This window comes from Desmodus rotundus, chromosome 3, assembly GCF_022682495.2.
Source record: "Desmodus rotundus isolate HL8 chromosome 3, HLdesRot8A.1, whole genome shotgun sequence".
Lineage (NCBI taxonomy): Eukaryota > Metazoa > Chordata > Mammalia > Chiroptera > Phyllostomidae > Desmodus > Desmodus rotundus.
This window is the reverse complement of record NC_071389.1, coordinates 115,093,972-115,116,010: the sequence shown is the minus strand read 5'-3', so window position 1 is coordinate 115,116,010 and position 22,039 is coordinate 115,093,972. Positions and strand designations below refer to the sequence as shown.

The 22,039-nt window shown below is 45.3% G+C and overlaps 1 protein-coding gene across 3 annotated transcripts in view; it reads right to left on the bottom strand.

The window, feature by feature from the left end:
- PRMT8 (protein arginine methyltransferase 8) overlaps positions 1 to 22,039 on the bottom strand; it is an 89,071-nt gene that overhangs the window by 50,559 nt on the left and 16,473 nt on the right. For all 3 annotated transcript variants that reach the window (XM_045199876.2, XM_024557788.3, XM_045200003.3), the window contains exon 2: positions 1,771 to 1,956. In XM_045199876.2, coding sequence (XP_045055811.1) covers positions 1,771 to 1,956 — 186 coding nt within the window. The remainder of the gene's footprint in view (positions 1 to 1,770; positions 1,957 to 22,039) is intronic.

Sequence of the window (22,039 nt, the reverse complement as noted above, 5' to 3'; positions counted from 1 at the left end):
GAGGCACACTGGGGCCCTAGGACTGCTGTTTCTTCCCAGGAATCTTCCCTGAAATAGGTGCCCAGAGCCATGGGCCTATTAGAATTTGTCACACGGAGGGCATATCCTATAATTAGAGGCAGGGTCTTGAGGAGGAGAGCTTTCGAAGGAGTCCTTTCCATCTCCCAGAGCCTCTCATGGGCCTAGGACAGGGCTCTGGGCACCATCCTAAACCCCCTGCCCCATGGAAGCAGGATCAGGGAAGGTGCAACAACTCACCCATCTGCGATTAGAGGGCATTTGATCCACCTAGAGTGGCAAGCTTGACTCCCAGGTCCCCAGAGCTAAACATGGGGCCCAATCCCCCTCCCTACTGCATGCCCCAGGCCTAAGCTTTTCTGTGGGGAACAGTTCTCAGGGGGCCAAACCTTGAGTCCTGCCAGGCTGAGCCCCCACTCTCTACCTCCACATGGAGTTGGAAAGGAACCAGCAGGAACAAAGTCAATGTTCCCAGAAAGAATTAACTGTTTTAGGAGCTGTGTGGCATCATAGTTAGGAATGAAGCCCCTGAGCCCAAAATGTGAAGGTTTAATTTCTAGCTCTGCCACTTATTAGCCTGTAACCTCATGTGCAAAGGAACCAGCAAGAATGAATGAAGGTTAATGTAATGCTTAGGGTCTTATATCCTCATCTATAAAATGGAGACAAATAATAATACCACCCTCATAGGGTTGACCTGAGGAATAAATGAATCAATAATATAAAATGCTAGGAAGAACAGCCTGCTTGTTGTAAGCACTCGAAAAAATGCTAGTTATCATTATTAAACACCTGCCTGGCAACAGCAGTATATCCATTCCAATACAGGAAGGGTTTAGAGAAGCATCTACTTGGAAGGAGGAGCTTCAAGACTTAATTTTGAAAAAGCATTTACATAGCAAGCAAATCTTTGTTTCTTTTTCAATATTTCTTCATACCATGAGGAAATAACAGATATATTCTCTTTGTAGGGTTCTTATGAGGATTAAATGATGATACACATACTGTGCTTAGAACAGTAAGCACTCAGTTAATGTTAGTCCCAAATGGAGTGGCTTGAGAGAGTGCTGATGGTGATAAAGGAAGGGTGGGGGTAAAGGTGCCATTGTGCCCCCACTAAGTCAGGAAGCCTCTCATCAGGAAGCTCTGTTTTATGCCATAGCTCACCTAAGTCTTCCCTGCTATGGTTCAAAACAAGCATTTACATGTAGGAATTTCCTGAGAATCAAATCAAGGTGTCAGACCTGGGCCAGGTTTCCTAGCAGTCCTACTGCATCTCTTCCCCTAGAGGTGCTCACTAGTCTAGGACAAACCTAAGGGTTCATGTTCATCCCTGCCTGAAGATGAGACATCATGACCTCCAGAAGGCCCTTTCAGCCTTAGGACCCTAGCTGCAAAGTATCAGAGCTCCTAGAGCAAGGATCGAAGACATGCAGTCCACCTGAATCACCTGAACTGAGGATCAGGAAGAGACACAGGTGCTGAACTCTAAAACAAAGAAACCCTGAGAGCTCCTTGCTCATCAGCTCAGAAATACAGACACACACTTTTACCTACTCACCTGCTCCAGGCCTGGCCCTGAATCCCTCCCAGAGGGATCCATGGATGGAAAGAGGGTCAGGGGCCTTGGACCATGGGGAGAACTCACTGCATGACAGTAGAGATCTGATCACATTATGCTGCCTCAGAGAACATTGATGAAACAGCAGTGCCAAGCTTGCCCTGTTCGGCCACCAGCTCAGGATGGTTTACCTCGTGGATCCCAAAGTGGGCATAGGAGTCGAAGTAATAATCTCTTGAGGTCATTTCCTCTGGGTTCAGCAGCTTGGACATCTTGCCCCGTCCTGGACAGCTGGGTTGAGTGGACACATGATGGATACATTGCACAGGCTTGGATGGGACCACAGGCTGAGGGGGCTGAGAGGGGGGACTGCTCACCTGAGGGCGAAAAAAGGGATCCTGGTGTTAACAGTAGCAGCAAGGTGCTGCTCTCTGAAATTTTGCCCCTCCTCCCTCCCAGCCCCTGAGCCCAGCTTCAGTCAGCCACAGCAGCCACTCCTGAGAGGTGGATGGTGCCTTCAAGCACTGTGGCAGTCACATCTATGGCTGAGGTGGCATGCTACTCAGGAACCAAACAGACTGGATTTAACCCAGTTCCATCTCTTCCTAGTCAGGTGACTTGAGCCCATCCAGGTCCCAGTTTCCACATCTGTTAAATGGGGACAGCAATACCTTCCTTTAGAGGCAAATAGTAAACATTCAATAAAAGGAAAGATGTATAGCATAACATCACATAGCATGGTGGCTAGAGAACAGATTCCAGGGCCAGTCTACTGAAACTTGAATCCCAGCCCAGCAACTTACTAGCTATACAAACTTGAGCAAAGTTATTAGCCTCTTGGAGCCTCAGTTTCCCCATATCTAAAATGGGAATAAAATGGTTCCCATTGCCTAGAGTTGTCCTGAGGATTAGACAAGTTGGTGTTTGTAAAGTGCTTAGAAAAGGGTCGAGCACTAAGTGTTTGTTTAATTAAAATGAGTCCCACCTGTCCCCTTAGGAAGATCACACCCATGGGCTTCTCTCCACCCAACAGGCAGCACTTGGCCCCCGAAACGTAGATCTCTTAGGTTCTGGTGTCTCACATTTCTTGTCTTGCTCTCTGGTTTCTGACTCACAGTTTTGCTCTGAACTTCAGCAGAAGTTTACTCTGAACTGGGAAGATCCATACTGTTGGCGACCTGCCCAGGCATTACACTCACTGCCCTTCCTGAGTTCTCCAATCCTGGCACCTGGCCCAGTGGCACACCTCACTGCTGCTGCCCACCACTGACCGCCCCCAACCTCCATAGGCCAAGGGGAGGAGGGAGGAGGAGATAGAAGCTTGGGGAACTTCTGGGGCCCAAAAGTTCAAGCCTCCCTACAGAAGCACAGCTATGCCAGAAGAGCCTCCCTCCCCGGAGTGCAGAAATGCAGGTGTGCACAGCACAGCAAAGGCCTTAAAGCAGGGAAGCATTTTTAAAAACAGAGAGGCAGCAGTATCTTGTAGTTGGTTGTCTGGAGCTGAGGATCAGGGCTCCTGGATCCTGCCCTGGCTCCAATAAAATGAAAAATAAGTATTGAAAGGCTTATGGCACAGTGTGAGAATGGAAACCTGGGTCCACACTGCCTGGATCTGAAACCCAGACCTGCTACCTGTTGGCTGACAACTGACCTTGGGAAGTTGTCATCACTGTGCCTCAGTTTCCTCCTCTATATGCAGAGATCAAAATAAAAGCTCCCTGAAGAAGTTGTCCAGAAGATTGGATGAGTTAATATATGTAAAGATATTAGAACACTACCTGGCATTAAGTGTATTATTATTTTTCATTATTATTATTATTTTATTCAGATTACATAAACATGTCCCTGTTCTCTGCCTGAAGTTTCTCAACTACGAGCTGGGTCAGCTCAGACTTCCTATTTCCTTTCCTGCAAAAGAAACAGGGAGGTCTTAGGGCAGAGCAAGATCAAGAAAAACTAGTGACTTTGTCCCTTCATCATGCTGCAGGCACAGCCCCAAGGCCGCCTGGGGCTGGAGGGGAGCCAGCTGGAGGGGTGTGGTGCTCCCATTTTCCTGGTGTATCTAGGCTACAGCCTCTGGGAAATAAGCACACTTCCCAGTTTAGCAACATCAGATTTCAGGTCGTTGAGCTCCCAGGCTGGCTGGCGGAGGCAATCGGGGCCGCCTCATTAGAATGCAGCAGGTGTGCCCACCCTCAGCTTAGGATGTTGGTCACGGTCTTAGGGAGGCTAAAAATAGGCTGTGTCAATTGCACACTCCCTGCTGGCTGCAGAGTCACCTCTAAAGCTGAAAAAGGCTCTGTGCATGCAGCTGACCCCAATCTTGACTCTATTTAAATATATTAAGAAGGGAAAAAGTCCTAGCTGGTTCTGGCAATATGTGTGGTAAAGGTCACAGGTAGCTCCTGCACCCTTTAGGTGCCATTCAACTCTGATTCCAAGGCTCCCTGAGACTCCCCAGCAGCTAGTTTACAAAGTGTCAACCATGTGCATACATTGCATTCATGAGGGAAAGGGATGAATAGATGTAAAGGGTCATTCAACTCAATAACCGCAGGTCATGGGAACAAAGAGGTGACTGTAGCCCCGTCCCTTATGTCACAGGCTGTCAGCCCAGCTTGGCCTGCTGCAGAGGGGCCTTGCACTCTGCCTATGAGCTCATAGGTGTGCCCTGTCCCAGGAGGCTGGGAGTGGGGTGGGAAATAGCAGTGGCCCATGATCTCTGGGCATTCAGCTACCTGAGTGATGCTTTTCACTCCACAAGTACCTTGTGAGCATCTGTTGCAACAAGGCACCGTGCAGGTCCTGTGGGAGAAACAGATGTACAGGACAGTGCCCTCGAAGGACTCTGCTTTCTAGTAGGAGTATAAGACCGCTGAGGGCTCCACTAGATGATGGAATAGGTTTGTTTCACAACAGAAGCTGAAGAAAATTGTGCTGGGGGCTCAAAGGATAGAATTTGTTTCCATTTAAAGAGTCAGAAAATCCTGGGGTAGTAGTGCTGGGGTAGGTGGGAAGTTTTCTGAATGGATTTTGGTAGATGGAGGCGGTGGGAAGGATTCTAGGAAGAGGGGATGGATTGAACAAAGAGGTAAAGGGGCTGAAAAGCAGGGAGCTTGTTTGGGGAACAATTTGGCTGAGATAGTGGGAGATCGGGCTGAGGGAAAGTATGGCCAGGCTATGATGTGATTAAACACAAGACAATGGGGAGCCGTTGGTGGTTTGTAACCATGGAGTTCTATGTTTGAACTCTACTTTAGGAAGATTAATGTGGTGACTGTACCACAGGGGCAAGGAGAAGAAAGGAAGAGCAGAACGACTGGCATTGGGGAGGCAAGGTATGAACTTATGAGGCTATTTGCATAGTTCAGTGAAGAAATAATGGGAACCTGGAGGATGGTTGAGTGAGAGGGGCTGCCTGCCAGAGAAGCTGCAGAAACAGAATCAACAAGAGTTGGCCGCTGACGGCACATCAGTACCCAAAGGTGGCTCCCACAGTTCAAGGCTTGAGGACTAGGCAAATGGTGGTGACATGAACAGAAAGAAACAAGCACATTAGCAAGAAGGGCAGGTTGGGCAGGGAAATGATGAATTTCAATTCGCTACGTGAGTGTCCGATGCTATTGAGTCATGTAAGGAAAGATGTTTAGCAAGCAGACAACAAGGAGTCCCAGTCAGTAAATATCACAAACCAAATTAAAAGGCAAGTGGCAAACTGAGGTTACATTTCTACCATGCATGGCAGACAAAGGTTAAGATCCTTCACATGGACAGAGCTCCTACAAACCAATGAGACAAAGAAGAACATCCCCAATTTAACATCGGACAAAGGTCTTACAGCCAATTCACATGAGAAGAAACACAAATGGCAAATTAACACCCAACAGAAACGTTTAACCTGTTTAGAAATCAGATAACTTTGAATTAAAACAAAAAGTGATCATTTTAAAATACCAAATAAGCTCAACTACCCCCTCAAACTACTAAAACTCTGCATTTTTAATGGTTTCAGAAAATAGGTGCTTTCATACCTATCTAGTGAGAACTTTTTGGAGGGTGGTTTGATAAAATCCATTAAAAGTATTAAAAGCCCAAATTCATTAGCCCAATAATTCCACTTGTTTGTAATTTATCCTCAGGAAGGAATCGTGGATAGTTATAAATGTGTGGCTATAAGAATTTTGTGATAGCACTATTTAATGGCAAAACATAGGAGTCAATTTAGAGGTTCCACAAAGCACAACTGATCGCATAAACTATGGTACATTGACACAGTATAGGCTGCATTACACAGCCTTTTACATGCTGTGGAAGAGTGTTTAATAACACAGAAATATAATCACGGTAAGCTGTGGGCTGAGAAGAACAAGTGGGAGAAGAATAGACAGTGCGATTGCATTTTGAAAATTAAAACTTATTCATGCCTATGTGTGATGGAGGGGGACTCTGGGATTGTCACAGGATGTTGGATTGTCAACAGTTAATTCTTTTCTTTCTTGTGCTTGTTTATATTTTCTAAAATATATGCCATTAGAAATGCTGCTTTTGCAAATAACAAGAGGTAGTATTGGGAAAGAAAAGAAAATGTGATCCCAGAGCTCTAGAGGGAAGCTGAGGCTGGCACTCTGGACTGGGAAACCATCTGCACTGGGTAGGTGGGAGAGGAAGGGCTGAGGCGTTCACAAGGGAGAGACCCTCGGGACAGGAGGTAGAGGGGTGAGATTGGGCCTGGGAGAGAAGCTGAAAAATCATCCTCCAAGGACCTTGGAGGCATCAGGGGGCCCAGGGAGAAAGATGTGTCCTCACTCCTCCAATTCTGTGGCTGCCCCTCCTCTGAGGACACATGACCCACACATTGCACTCCAGGGACAGGGCAAGGGCACCAAGAAAGACAACTGCCATGCAGCCTTGCAGATCCAAAAGGGCGCTCTGCTCAGGAAGCTGCGTAGTCACCGCTGAAGCTGAAAAGGGCCCTGTGCATGAAGCTGATCCCAATCTTCTCTCCATTTAAATATATTAAGAAAAGAAAAAGTTCTAGCTGGTTCAGGTAGCATGTGTGGTAAAGGTCGCAGGTAGCTCCTGCACCCCTTAGCTGCCATTCAACTCTGATTCTAAGGTCCCCTTTTCCATGGGGCTCCCTGAGACTGTTTCGCCAACAGCCAACTTACAAAGTATCTGCTATGCACCACACATTGAAATCATGAAGTAAAGGGATGCATGGATTTTTTGAGGGGGGTTTGGGGGGGTCATTCAGCTCAATAACCACAGGTCATGGGAACAAAGAGGTGACTGTGGCCCCATCCCTTATGTCACAGACTGTCAGCTCAGCTCAGCCTCCTGCAGAGAAGACTTGCACTCGTCCCATGAGCTCATGGGTGTGCCCAGTCCCAGGAGGTTGGGAGTGGGGTAGGAAACAGCAGTGGCCCATGATCCCTGGGCATTCAGCTACCTGAGTGATGCTTTTCATTCTACAAGTACTAGTGAGCATCTGTTGCAGCAAGGCACCGTGCAGGTCCTGTGGGAGAAACAGATGTACAGGGATCCTCTAGGTCCTCATGTAGGCATATAGGAATCCAGACATACCTCTGGGAACTACTAAAGATGGTGCAGTCACAGTGGAAGACTGCTGGAAAGGGTTCTGAAAATTCAGTCTTTGGCCCATCTGCCTGCCCTCCTATGGCAATGGAAAGACCCAAGAGATGTAGGGGCTGGATCTGGGAGGATGATGGTGGGCTCATCTGTAAAGTCAGAAGTCCTGACTCCTACATAGGCCACAGTGGTCAATAGAGGCTCTGGGTGAAGGCAGCCTTCAAACATCAACCCATCTTGTATATGTGGGCTGAGAAATCAACAAACTATTGGGAACCACACAGGTGAGGAAGCCAGACTGACTGCAGCCTCACCACCTCAGTTTCCCCACAGCTATGGCTGTCACAGCTCCAGTTTGCTCCCCATGCCCACATCCTTTCCCATGGGACATTTGACTCTCTCTAGGCCAGCAGTGGGAGCTTGTGCTCAGGACACCCTGGAGTTCCTGCTCTGCCATTCTGCCCTGCTATCTGGTTGTGGTAACTATTTCTGTATAATTGCCTTCAGACTTGACCTTGTGGGATGCCTCCTGCCCCAATGCGTAGGACACACCCTGCCTTGTTCTGACCCCACCTCTTCCCAAGCACCTCAAGCTCGGAGCACTGACATTTGTGGAAGGTCTCCCAACACTGTTCTGCTGTCCTGATCTGCTGAGGGTCACCTCTCACTGTTAGGATGTGTGACTTTGTCTTCCACTCTCAGTGCCAACAGCCGATCAGGACTCTTGAGACACTAACTTGCCTCCAGACCCAGCCTTTCCCAGGACATATTCAGCACAGTTTTTCTCCCCAGTAAACCATCTGCAATTTTCTAGTCTACCCCATTCCTCCTGGGTGAATGGGCCCAGGCCCCACCACATAAGATAAAAGAGGCACCAAAAGGAGGATGGCTTCCTAAGGAAGGGTTTGAGCTGGTCCTTGAAGAGTGGGTAAGACTTCCACAGGCAGGGGTGAGGATTCAGGGCAAGCATTTTTTTCCTAACCTCACTTCTGCCTAAAAATGAGGGTTAATGATTGATGATGATGATGATCCCTGACATTAACTGAGGGCCCACTTTGCTAAGCACTTTATAAATATCATCTAATAAAGTCCTCACAGTAATGCAATGAGGCACTGAAATGTATAGACGAGGAAACTAGAGCTCAAGAAATTCAGTCTCTTGCCTGGGCCCAGAGCTAGCAAGCAAGAGAGTCAGGATGTAAACCAGTATCTGATGCCAAGCTGTGCTCTGCTCACAGACACTCTGGTCAGCTCAGTCCAGTCCCACCAAGCTGAACGTAACCACCACTAGGAGCCAGGCCCTGTGCTCAGAAATGGGTGGCAAAGCTGTCCCAGGCAGGAGGCCCAGGCCTGGGGGAGAAAGTATCAACAGGCAATAACTAAACAGAGGAAAATGCCTTGAGGGATGTAGGCGCAGGTAGGTACTTCCTCAAGGTGACCGAGTTCAAAAGGGAGCAGTTGGTCGGCTCCAGTTTGCAGAAGAAGAAGCTGAGGCCCACAGAGAAAGGAATGTGTCTAGGCTCACACAGGCCATTCTAGAACTGGAACCTCCAAGAAGTGGTGGTGGAGAAAAGAAAGAGGCTTTAAGGAAGGAGAGTGGAGGTGAAGGTGATCCGAAGGGGGAAGTGGCCAGGCAGAGAGAAGCCAGTGTTCTCCATGCCAGGCAGCTGAAGTTAACCCAAGCCCATGGGGCTCTAAATGGCTCTTAACTGGCACTAACCCAAGCTGTGAAAATGATTTTCCTGAGAACAAGAGGCTCCACATGGAGAGCCAAATCTTGCTCTGCTCTCCAAATGTCAAGAAAGCATTTTTTAACCTGAGTCGTCTGTCCTCATCAGTGGCCTGCCTGACTTGAGTCCCTGTGGAAGGACAGAAAAAGGACTGTAGGGGGTGCGGGCATGACAGGGGGAGCAAAGGAGAGTGTGGGAGGAGGGGGCCTCCAAGCCCAGGTCTCACCACATCTTTCTTCCCAGATGCCTTCTCCTTCCTCCCACCCAAACCATTTTCATATCTGACTCCACCCCAGGGTCACCCTCAGACCCAAATTTCTGCCTTCTTCCTCCCCACGTTTACTCACCAGATGTGATCTAAATTGTGGCCCATGTAGTTGACAGTCACATAGACCTAGCTCTTCAAGCACTGTCTGTCTGCCTTTAGAGATGGACCACAGCTTCACCCAAGGGCAATATTCCAATGGCAGAGAGTCAGGCAGCACGAGGCAAGCAAGGGCTCTGCAGGGCATGGGGACCTCTCCTATTGCCCACAAATATATAGCTTTCATGTCTGCTTTGGCCAAAGCCAACCCTGGTTCCACCTCACATCCATTCTCCTACACCCATGTTTCGCAGCATCTAGACTAAAAGATGGGGCCCAGCAAAGCAATACTGAAGTCAGCCTCCCCAGAAGGAAGTGCTGGGCTACAGCAGATAGCCCTAGCTCACTGCTTCTCCCAGGAAAGGGGGTGGGGCATCAGAAGTCTGGGAGTCTGAGGGATGGGAGAAGGGTCTAGATGCTGTTGGTCCTGCGAGATGGTGTTGTCATTCTGCACATGAACTTCAGGACCCCTGGCTTATTCACTTGTCAACAGCCATCCTCACACACCTCACTAGAGTAGGTTTTTTAAAGGCACAGACACTCTGGGTTATCCTGGGACAGGGCCAAACACACATGCATGTCACAGAGTGTCAGCTACAGTCACCCACTGAGACCTTCCTGTTTTACAGTGTCTCTGACTGTAACTCTGGTCTCTCAGCAGAGCCCATCTTCACATGCTTTTTTATTACCTTAGGAGTCGAGCCTTCTCCAAGGCTGTGCTCTTGGAATTCTCTTCCTTTGGGTGCTGTCACTCACCATTCTCAGTCTTCATCCTCCCACTAGGGAACACTGCTAAGAGGCCTGCCAGGACCCTTGGCTGAGCCAGGGCCTACAGAGGGGTCTAGGGCAGTGGTTCGGCATCACCTGGGAACTTGTAAGAAATGCAAATTCTCGGGCCCTTATCAGAAACCACTGAGTGAATCTCTGGGGTGGAGCCCAGCAATCTGTTCCCATAAGCACTCCATGTGATTCTGATGCATCACAAAGTTGGAGAACCTCTGGGCTAGAGTTGCATTTTTCTTCATTGTATTCCACAGAATAGGTACTCCATGGTGGATTCCCTAATGATATAAGTTTGGGCACATAGCTAAAGAGATATCTTTTCTTTTTTCTTTTTTAAGCTTTATTGAGGTATAATTGTGTAAGTTTAAGGTATACAATGTAACAATATGATACAGGTATATATTGCAAAATGTAAAGAGATTTTTAAGTTGTACTCCTTTTAAGCCTTCAATTTACTAAAATGAATTGTGGATCTCTAAGAAGGAATTAGGGTGTCTAGTGCTACCAAATTTATGGCTGTGGTACCCTATTTTCCTGAGAGATCTATAAATATCTCTAGAAATTAATGTTCTGAGGGAACCGTCTGGGGGAACTCTTGAGTTGGGGCAGTGTTTCTCTATTGCAGTCTGCGTCATTCCCCCTGGGGTGAGTCTCAGGCCCCACCCAGACCCAGGAAATTAGAACCCTTGTGGGTGAGACCCAATAAGCTGCGTGTTTAACCAGCTCCCCTAATACTGCTTACAAAACCCTGGTCTGGACAGGACCGGGGACAGCTACCTGCCTTCTCTGTTCCTCTTGGACCCCTACTGCGGCCCTCAGAGGCCAGCCTGGCACTGCCCCAGTGCTACTGGGATTCCCAGACTATGTCCAAGCAGGGCCAAGGACACCTGCAAGAGGTTACAGAAGCACCTGAGTTCTCATAGCAGGCCACCTTCAGGCTGGGTGACCTTGGGCCAGTCCCTAACATGCTGTCACTGCCAGGGCCACTGTGCAGGTCGAGGCCAGGGGCATTGTTTCCTGGTACTTCCCAGAAGACCTGACTATCCCTTTGTGGTATAATCTCAGTGCCTGCCTCAAATCAAAATGGCATTGCAACCCACCCAGACCTCCCTCTGGCTCCTGGACCAGGAATTGCTAGGAAGGAATCTACTAGGTTTGTTGGGCCTGCCCTCTTTAAAAAAAAATTATAAACAGGGGCTATTTTCCAGCTATTAGTCACTTTTCTCCCAAGCCTCCACATATTAAGAGAGCCTCCTCTCTTATTCCCTCAAATATTTTGGCTGTAAGAGATGTCAGTTTAATTGGATGCTTAGCTCATGGCTCTTCCTCCTTAATAGGCTTAAAAAGCAGACTTCCCCTCTTTTTCCTCCCTCTTCCCTCCCCAAAGCAAAAGGAGCCTCTTTCTCTCTTGTGACCTGAAGGAGGCCACCAAACACTTGGCTTCCCTCTCCACTTCCTTTACAGTCATGGCGGGGAGGTGGGGGCGGAGGTGCAGAGGGTGTCAGGCAGATAGAGTGCCTGTAGATTCTGGTCTCGGTTCTCTCTTCCCCTATTCAGGTTACTGTGCAAAAGCTAAGTAACCTTTCCTACCCTCAGTTTCCTCTTGTGTCAAATGACAACAATGGTGTGTCCTGCTTCTTTCACAGGCCTGCTCTGAAGACTGAAAGATGCTGAGTATGTAAATATTTGGAGAAAATTTTAAAGTATGGGACAGAGGTATCGGACTTCCATCTCTGGAAACGTGATGGTAGGCCTTGATGCTATTTTTGGATGCTCTCTGGACCCTTCACTGGCACTAGACACAGTGACTCTGGCTGCCCCTGTCAGTCCATTCTGCTGGCCATTTGACCCTGGTCCTCACCCTCCACATTGCCCATGCCTTAAGCTCCCCTCTTCCTCAGAGCTTTCTGCATGTTGTGGAATTGCTATCACAGAAAGTCAGTCATGTTCTCCAGCCTCCAACACCTGGTCTGTCCTGCTCTTATCCTGAACTCCTATGGTCTCTGCAACCAGTTATAACTTTTGCTGTTTTGTTAGCAAATGGTTTCATTCAAAATTGTCTCACAATTGTAGGTGTTCTACAGTGAAAAAATAAATTCCTTCAGACCAGCAACCAGACCTTAGGTGTCAGTGCTTTCCCCTTAACATCTGGCCTAGAGCTGGGGCTCAATGAAGATATGATGACTACAATTTCCTTACACTTCAGCTGGGTCAACTTTGCCCTTCATAAATGTATTATGAAAGTGGAGTGAAGGAGGCTCCTTCCCACCATGCACTCAGAGACCTTTCTGTCCCCCTGAGAGGGTAGGGAGATGGCAGCCAGAAAGAGGAAACTGAGGGCAATCACCAGAATTCTAGTAATACTCAACACTCTGGAGCATTCAAGCAGTACTCCAAATGTCTTTACTGAGAAGTATCTTATCTCCAGGGATTTCTAGCAGAAGAAAATATCTTGCAAATGTCAAATACATTTAATAAGCACCCATAATTCCATCCATATAGATTACTAGTGGCTTCAATACAGGTTCGAGTTATTGCTTAGACATTTTTCCAACAATCCCTTCAGACCCAGGTAAAGCAAGGCCAGAATTGCAGGAAATGATTCCATGGCTCAGAGAAGCTGATTTAACCCATACAGCACAGGTGGCAAACACAAGGCCCACGGGCCGAATCCGGCCCTCTACCTTGTTTTATCCGGCCTAGCATCTTGTTTCTACCCAGTGGCAGTGCCAAGCTCCTTGCCCCTAGTTAAGGAGTAGTTACATTTATACAGTCCTAAAATTACATTCGGCCCTTTGAAGGCCACCACGAGGCTGATGTGGCCCCTGGTGAAAATGAGTTTGACACCCCTGCAGCTGGTCAGGACCCAAGAGCTGGCCCCTCAAAAAGTCTCTGGCCCCATCATGTGTCCATTAAGACAGCGTCCAAAGGAAAAAAATAACTACAACGTCATGTTATAAGTCAGAAAGAAAATCACAAGGTGTGGGCCAAGAGCACAGCCACACCAACTTAATCTAGATTCTCATCTGGCTTCCACGGACTCCTCTAGACACCTTCCTTCAAGTTCTAGCAAACTATTTACTTCAATAAATATATTTGCACCCCACATTCTTAGCACAAATGACTGACTCTTTTAATCAGAGATTCCAATGTAAGTGTTCACTAAAAACATCGACATTCCAGTTAGAGAGGGAACAATGTCAGTCCTCTGGTAATATTCAAGTCTATTCCAAAGGTGACCTCAAGTTAGCCAATGATATATTACACGTAGCTGGTGTTTTAAAAGCACTCCCAGGCAATTCTGATGATCTCTTTAAAAGCCAAAAAAATGTAAAACGTAAGTTTTTAAGACATTAGACGTCAGACAATGAAAACCTGACCCCTGAGAGATGGCAAACAAAGAAGGTGAAGGCTGCAGTGGCCCAGCTTATCCCCTGGAGGCGTGTCTGAGCGAAGGTGTAGGGAGCAGGAACCCAGGTAGAGTGGGGAAAGCTCTTGGTGGAGGAGACAAAGGTGGGAGTCAGGACAGCAAGGCATCTGGGGTGTGCAAGGAAGAGAACTGAAGCCTCTGCAGAGAGGGGCCCCTGCAGAGAGTGGAGAGAGTGGCCCTCGGGTCTTCTCTGAGACCGCCCAAGTCATCCATGTGAAGAAACTACCTGAGGCCAGGAAGATTACTACTGAAAAGGTAGAGGGACCAGCCTATGGTACTCACACCGGGCCAGAAACGGTTCTTGTGCCCCAAGCCAGAGAGGCAAACCTCATAATTCATGAATACTCAGAAGAGGTGTGGGTTTTTTTCCTTCAGTCATGGAAATCCGCCTTAGATTAAAGACTTCTCTGATTCCACCAAAAAAAGCTTAAAAGCAAGACCTGAAAGGGTTACATTCTGCAAGTAATTTAACTGTATCCTAGAGCAAAGCTTGGAAATACTAAATATTCCAAAATATCCAGTACCAACAAGGTCTGGCATTCAGTCAAAAATTATCAGGCTTGCCAAAGAAATGGGAAAATATTACCTATGAGGAGTAAAAAGCAGTCACTCTGCATCAACCCAGAAAGGATACAGATGAAGAAATTAGTAGACAAGCTCATTAAAATTGTTATTGTAATTTGATTCATATGTCCAAGAAACTAGAGGAAAGATTAATCATGTTAAATAGAGACAAAGAAGATATAAAAATGACCCAAACAGAACTTCTAGAGATAAAAACTGTATGTGATAAAAGATTAGGTTAACAGCAGATTAGACATTACAGAAGAAACAGTTAGTGAAGTTGACACATAAAATAAAAAATACCAAAAATAAGACACAAAGAGAAAAAAGACAAAAAAATTAAAATAGAACATCAGTGAGCTGTGGAATAACCTCAAGTGGCTTCTTAGTACACATGTAACTGTAGTCTGTGAAGGCAGGGAAACAGAACAATATCTAAAGAAATATTAGAATGATGGTTGAAATTTGCACTTTGATAAAAACCATAAACTTACAGATCCAAAAAGTTCAACAAACCCTGAGGGAAAGAATTAAAAGGGAAAAAAAACTGCACCAAGTCACATCACAATCAAATTGCTTAAAACCACCGATAGAAAATCTTACAAGCAATCAGAGGGGGCATGAACACATGCCACATACAGAGTAACTGATACAAGAATGACAGCCAAGTTCTTGTGAGAAACGACATGGGCTGGATGACACGGCAACAACGGCTTTAAAGTGCCAAAAGGAAAAAAGAAAACTGTCAACTTAGAATTCTATTCACAGTGTAAATATCTTCAAAACATAAAGCAAAGCAAAGATTTTTTGACATAACAAAGCTGAAAGTTTCTGTTATCCACGGGCCCACCCTCTAGGGAATGGAGGAACGTGCTCGGGCAGACAAAAATGACACCAGATGGAAATCTGGATCCATGCCAAGAACGAAGCGCTCTGCAAATGGTTACTACGTGGGTAAATGTAAGAGACACACTTCTCATTGGTTAAACCTCTTGAAATGGTCATTGACTGTTTAAATAAAAAATAACAACAATGTCTTACGAGATTAACAACATATGTAGGAACAAAACACTGGAAGGCAAGAGCACAAAGGGAGAAATGGAAGTATATTGGTGTAAATGTTTATAATGTATGTGAGGCCCTGTAATACTAGTTGAGGGTAGATTGTGATAAGTTCAATATACATTCCGCTAATTAAAGAAGCCACTTTTTATAAAAGCACATAAAGTTTTAGAAAATAAGCCAGCACAGGTGATCAAATGGAATCATAAGAAATACTCAAGTATTGCCACCAAAAAAGGGCTTAAAAAAGTATAAGTGTAACATAGGACAGATAAGTGATACAGAAACAGATGGAAAGATGACACAACAGCATTGGTACAATATTTATATTTAATCACTTTAAATATAAACGGCCCAAACACCTCAATTAAAACACAGAGGTGGTCGTAATTATATTTTAAAAACAACCATATGCCATCCTGCTTGAAACTTAAAGTTAAAAAAAATAGTTAAAAGTGAAAGGATGAAAAAAGTTGTATGTTAACTCAATGAAAAAGGTACAGTAGCTATATTAATATCAGATAAAGTAGATTCTAGAGCAAATAATGTCAGAAAAAAGAGGAACTTTTCATAATGATAAAGGTGTCACTTCAGTAAGAGGGCATACCAATTTTAAATGTGGAATATTATTAGATGTATTCATCTAATAAAAGACATGCAAAATATACTAAGCAAAAACTGATAGAACCAATCTTTAGGAAAATACAAACTAAAATAAGAGGTATCACCTCACACCCATTAGGATGGCTAATATTCAAAAACAACAAAACACAAAAAAACAGAAACCAAGTGTTGGCAAGGATGTGGAGAAACTGGAATCTTGTGCACTTGTTGGTGGGAACATAAAATGATACAACCAGTGCGGAAAAAAGAATGTTGCTTCCCCCAAAAAATTAAAAATAGGATTACTGTATGATCCAGCAATTCTACTTCTAGGTGTATATCCAAAAGAATTGAGAGCAGGGCTTCAAAGAGATATTTGTACACCATGTTCATAGTAGCGTTATGCATGATAGCTAAAATGTGGAAGCAGCCCAGTTGTTTATCAAGAGATGAATGAATAAACAGAAGGTAGTATATACGTGCAATGGAGTATTATTCAGCATTAAAAAGGAGGGAATTCTGACACATGCTACAACATGGATGAACTCTGAGGACATTATGCTGAGTGAAACAAGTCAGTCACAAAAAGACAATACTGTAGGATTCTACCTACATGAAGTATTTAGAGTGGTTAAATCCACAGAGAGAGAAAGAATGGTGGTTGCTAGGAGCTGGGGAAGGGGGAATGGGGAGTTAGTATACAATGAGTATAGAACTTAATTTTGAAAAATAAAGAGTTCTGGAGGTGGATGGTAGTGATGGTACAACGATATGAATGTACTTATTACCACTGAGCTGTACACTTAAAAATGGTTAAAATAGTAAATTTTGTGTTATGTTTATTTGACTATGATTTAAAAAATGAAAGAAAAAATGATAGAACCACAAGGAAAGAAATCAATTTGATGGTTTGAAAATCACTAAAATAAGCAACCTTTGAGTTAAAAGCTAAGAAATCTAGATGCAGCATTCCCCATAGGAAGAAAGGATAGCCTTCGTATCATTTCCTAAATTCCCAAATCAAAAGCCGGGGCAGGGGTGAAAAATACAACACATTAAGTATTTGCCTGTCAAATTAACACCATAGTGTGAACTCATTTATCAATCCCATCAGTTCCTTCACTCCTAAAAGGAGGAAGAAAGTACCCCTTTCATTTTAATAATGAAATTTAATAATGATGGCAAAGAGGGAAAAGACAAGACGACCAAGAGGCTATATTCTCAGGGAATACCTATGAGTCCTGGAGCCTGGGAAAAAGCCTTATCTAGAAGCCCAGGAAGGCTATGTGCTAAAGTAAGAAGCAGGAGACCCCAAGTCCACCGGCCATCCCCTCAGTGACCTGGGGTTCTAAACTTTTATTCCCAAACTCCTGCATCCTCTACATGCCTGGAAGGCCCTGAAACCTCTGCGACCCCATCCTGCTATTCAGTCTCTGCCACCCTGGCCTTCATTCTATTCCCTATACAACCCCAAAATTCGTTCCCACCTGAGGACTTTGCACAAGCTGTTTCCCCATGCCTATGAATGGTTCGCTCTTCCCCCTCACTCAGTTCTTTAGTCAAACGTCACCTTTACAGAGTGGCCTCTCAAGACTGCTCTATCTGCAAACACCACCACCTCTATCTCATTCCGTTCCCTTACCTACTTTTTCTTCAGAAATCTTATCAGTTCCTGACACTAATTCATTTATTTCTTTGTATCTGTCTTCCCCATAAAATGAACACTCCATAAATACAGGGAACATCAAGCTCTACTGTAATCCCAGCTCATAGAACCTACCTCACACTGGGTGTTTAAAAAATATTTGTTGAAGGCATAAATAAATGAGCTTATGAATGAATGAATGATTCCATTAACAAGGTACCTGGGGCAACTATGCAAAGAACAGGACTGAAAAGCACAGTGACAGAGCAGCTGGAAGTCAGTCCTGGAGGCCCACTCTCAGTCCCACACGAGGCAGCCCCAGAGAGACCCAAAGGCACACTGTGGAGAAGGGCATTTCCCCACCTGTGTATGCTTGACTTTCCCCCTCTGTGCTGCCTCTAAGATGCACCCCCACATGAATGTCCCGCTCTTCCCTGCCATTGCTCAGAAGGAGGCTGAGCACTCCAGAGCCCAGGAAGGCTGGGCTGGCTTTGTCCACGAGGCCAAAGTGTAAACTGGGGCTACCAGAGTCCTTACAGGAAACGTTCAGATTCATTCACAAGGCTTACCATCATCCCTGCCCCTCCATAATCTGACTGCTGCCTACTCCTCAGGTTCCCTCCTCAAATGCTGCTCCCGTCCTGTTGCCCTCCCCTGTGTCCCCTTGTTGCATTGTGCCTGTGCCTCCTGGCCTTGGTACCTGCATTCCTCTCCTCCCTCTCTCCTGCCACCTACTTGCCAAAGCCCACACACATGTGGACAACCCCCGTAAGACTTCAGTGAGGCCCAGATGTCATTCCCTACAGCACTTTGATCACCTTCTCCCACCATGTTAAATGTTCTGGTGAAGAAATCGTTCATACCACATGTAATCTGCCCACTATAAAAAGATAGATCTCAACAGAACGACAAGACCTCAGTGCTTTGCCAGGCCTCTCTCTGAGGACAGCCTTTTGAAGTTGTTAATCAGAGGGTCCCAAGGTCTCTTACTATGTATCATGGGATTTCCCCTTCCATGAGTGTCACGGTCCCTTTGCGCTTGAGTGTCATGAAATTCCCTCCAGAACTGCAACCACCAGGCACAACTCCCTTCTATAGGTGCTTCCTTGGCACCCTTCCTATGGTCTTCACAGTACCCCTGTAATGGCTGGTGTCTTTTCCGACTCCCCTAACAAAGCATATGCTCCTCAAAAGCAAAGATTTTTTCTTACTTGATTGCATTCTCAGGGCTTATAATAATAATAATACCTGGTATGGGTGACACATTGTACATTCTCAGTAAATGCTTATTTAAGGAATGACCAATTGAATGCATAGATGGACACATGGACAGACAGCTCTGCAGAGGAGACTGAGACTCAGTTTATTTAAGTGGCTGCCCTGCAGGTCCCTGATGTCAGCAAATGACAGAACTCAGGGCTTCCATGCTGCCAGAGTTGGCCCTAGGCAGGATTGCTGAGCACTTGGAATGTCTCTTCAGAATTCACTTTTCCATTCCCCAAGCATCTTCCCAGATGACTAGGGTCCATATATCATCTCAGGTTTCTTTGGGCCTAATTTTGACATGCCAACCAAGCCTGCTTTTCTAAATTCAGCCAAGACAGGGGAGCTTCAAGCAGTCCTAATTAACATTCACAACCACAAACAAAACAATAACCACAATTTGTTGACCAGGCCCTATGCTAAGTGCATTTTCTTTTATTTTTTAAATTATATTTTATGATTATGATATTACAGTTGTCCTGATTTTTCTCCCTTTGCCCCCCTCCACCCAGCACCCACCTACTCCCTCAGGCAATCTCCCCACTGTTGTTCATGTCCATGAGTCATGAGTGTAAGTTCTTTGGCTACTCCATTTCCTATACTGTACTTTATATCCCCATGGCTATTTGGTAACTACCTATTTGTACTTCTTAATTCTCTCACTTCTTCACCCATTCCCCCATACTCCCCTCCCATCTGGCAACCATCAAAATGCTCTCTGTGTCCATGATTCTGTCTCTGTTCTTGTTCACTTAGTTTGTTTTTTAGATTCTATTGTTGATAGATATGTATTTTTGCCATTGTATTGTTCATAGACTTGATCTTTTATTTAAATAAGCCTCTTCAACATGTTATATAATAATGGTCTGGTGATGATGAACTCCTTTAGTATTTTCTCATCAGGGAAGCTCTATATCTTCCTTTCAATTCTAAATGATAGCTTTGCCGGGTAGAGCAATCTTGGCTGTAGGTCCCTATTTTTCATGACTTTCAATATTTCTTGCCAATCTCTTCTACCCTGCAAAATTTCGTTTGAGAAATCAGTTGAAAGTCTTATGGGAACTCCTCTGTAGGTAACTAACTGCTTTTCTCTTGCTGCTTTTAAGAGTCTCTCTTTATCTTTAACTTTTGGCATTTTAATGATGATGTGTCTTGTAGTGGGCTTCTTCCCATCCATCTTGTTTGGGACTCTGTGCTTTCTGGACTTGTATGTCTATTTCCTTCACCAAATTACAGAAGTTTTCTTTCACTCTTTTTTCAGATAGCTTTCCAATTTCTTGCTCTTTCTCTTCTCCTTCTGGTAACCCTATGATACAAATGTTGGACATTCAAAATTGTCCCAGAGACTGCTTATACTATCCTCATTTTCTCAGATTCCTTTTTCTTCTTGTTGTCATTGGTTGTTTTTTGCCTCCTTATGTTCCAAATCATTGATTTGATTCTCGGCTTCATCCACTCTACTGTTGTTTCTCTGTAAATTGTTCTTTAATTCAATTAGTGTATCCTTCATTTCTGACTCAATATTTTTTATGCTGCAGAGGTCTTCACCAATTTCCTTGAGCATCCTTATAATCAGTGTTTTGAACTCTGCATCTGATAGATTGCTTATCTCCATTTCATTTAGCTCTTTTTTCTGGAGTTTTAATCTGTTCTTTCATTTGGGCCATGTTTCTTTGTCTGCTCATTTTGGCAGCACCTCTGTGTTTGTTTCTATGTATTAGGTAGAGTTGCTTTGACTCTGTGTGTTGGTAGTGTCGCCTAATGTAGTAGGTGTCCTGTAGGGTCCAGTGGCACAGCCTTCCCTATCACACAGGCTGGGTACTCAAGGTGTGCCCTTTGTGTGGACTGAGTACACACTCTTTTTGTAGTTGAGCCTTGGTTGCTATAGGCAGACCAATGGGAGGGATTTATCTAGGCCAGCTAGCTGTAAGGATTGGCTGTGACCACTTACCACCAACCTCTGCCCTCTGTGGAGGATCAGGTGTGCAGGGGCACAGTGGAGATGCTCTGACATGGTCTGTAACTGTCCACTGGGTACACTGGCCATGGGATCTCCTGGGTGTTGCAGGCCAAGTTCAGCCCTCCACCTGTGTTTTGCCTGGGGCCACCATGCCTGAGCTATAAAGCAATCTGAGATAGCTAATATTTGTGCTGGGCTTGGAGATTCCCAGGTGAAGCCAAGCTGGGAATCTAGGCTGGCTGCTGCTAGTGCTGGGCCTGGGGCTCACTAAGGCCAGCTGTTGACTGAGAGGATTTAGGAAGTTGTGTGGCATGAGCTAAGACCAGCCACTCATATGGAAAAGCAGCTTGGGTGGGCCTGTAAATTGGGTGGGGCAGAGTCTCTGGGGATACCCAAGGCAAGTCAAATAGTGTTAGCCGGGTTGATGGAGTCTCAGATATGGCACCAGATTGCTGGATCTGTGGCTCTATGGGGGGTGGAGGGAGTTTAGAAAAGGGACAATAGCCTATGCTTGCCTTGATGTCAGACACTTCAGTTTCTCCCAGTATGCCACTGATGCCTTTCAAGCTGCTACCCCAATGCTGGAGCTAAGAGGGAGTCTAAGTAGGTGAGTCCGTGTGGGGGTTCTGTAAGAGGAACTGCTTGGGGCTCCAGCATTCTTCCACCAACTCAGTCCCTGCTGGGTTTTGCAGCCAGAAGTTGTGGGGACTTATCATCCTGGCACTGGAAGCCTGGGCTGGGAGAGCCTGGTGTGGGACTGGGCCTCCTCGCTCCTGAGATATCCCTCCTGAATTCTTATCCACCACCCGTGCGTGTGGGACCAGCCCATTCTTATCTCTGCCCCTCCCACCAGTCTGGATGGATGGGGTTTCTTTAACTCTACAGTTGTCAGACTTCCATTCACTCAATTTCTGATAGTTCTAAGTGTTGGTTGTTCTATATTTTAGTTGTAATTTTGATGTGGTTGTGCAAAGAGTCAAGCTATGTCTGCCTACACTGCTGTCCTGACCAGAAGTCCCCCAGCATTTTCATTATTATTTCATTTGATCTTCATACCACTCTTCTGAAGAAAGAATACTCAATTCCCATTTCATATAAAAGGAAAATGAGGCTCAGAAAAAAAGATACATAACTAGTTCAATGTCATAGAGTTAAAAATTGGAAGAACATGGATTTAAGCCTACGGAAGCTGCCTCCTATATCTTGACACAGATTTATGTTCCTCCAAGGTCAAGATTTTGAGGTATAGGTAGCCAGTAATGACAGATCCTGCCCAAAAAGTTTTCCAAAGTCATCCCTTTTAGGTCCCATAGTGTAGCATTCTGGACTATCTCTTAAGTACCTCACTATCTTCACAATTGGGCACAAATATTTGTCTCTCTGAATCATCCCAACAAACTGGCAAGAGCCTTCTCTTATTTAGGCTTGTAAAAAGATTATGAAGAGGAAAGTTTCTAATTGGGCATT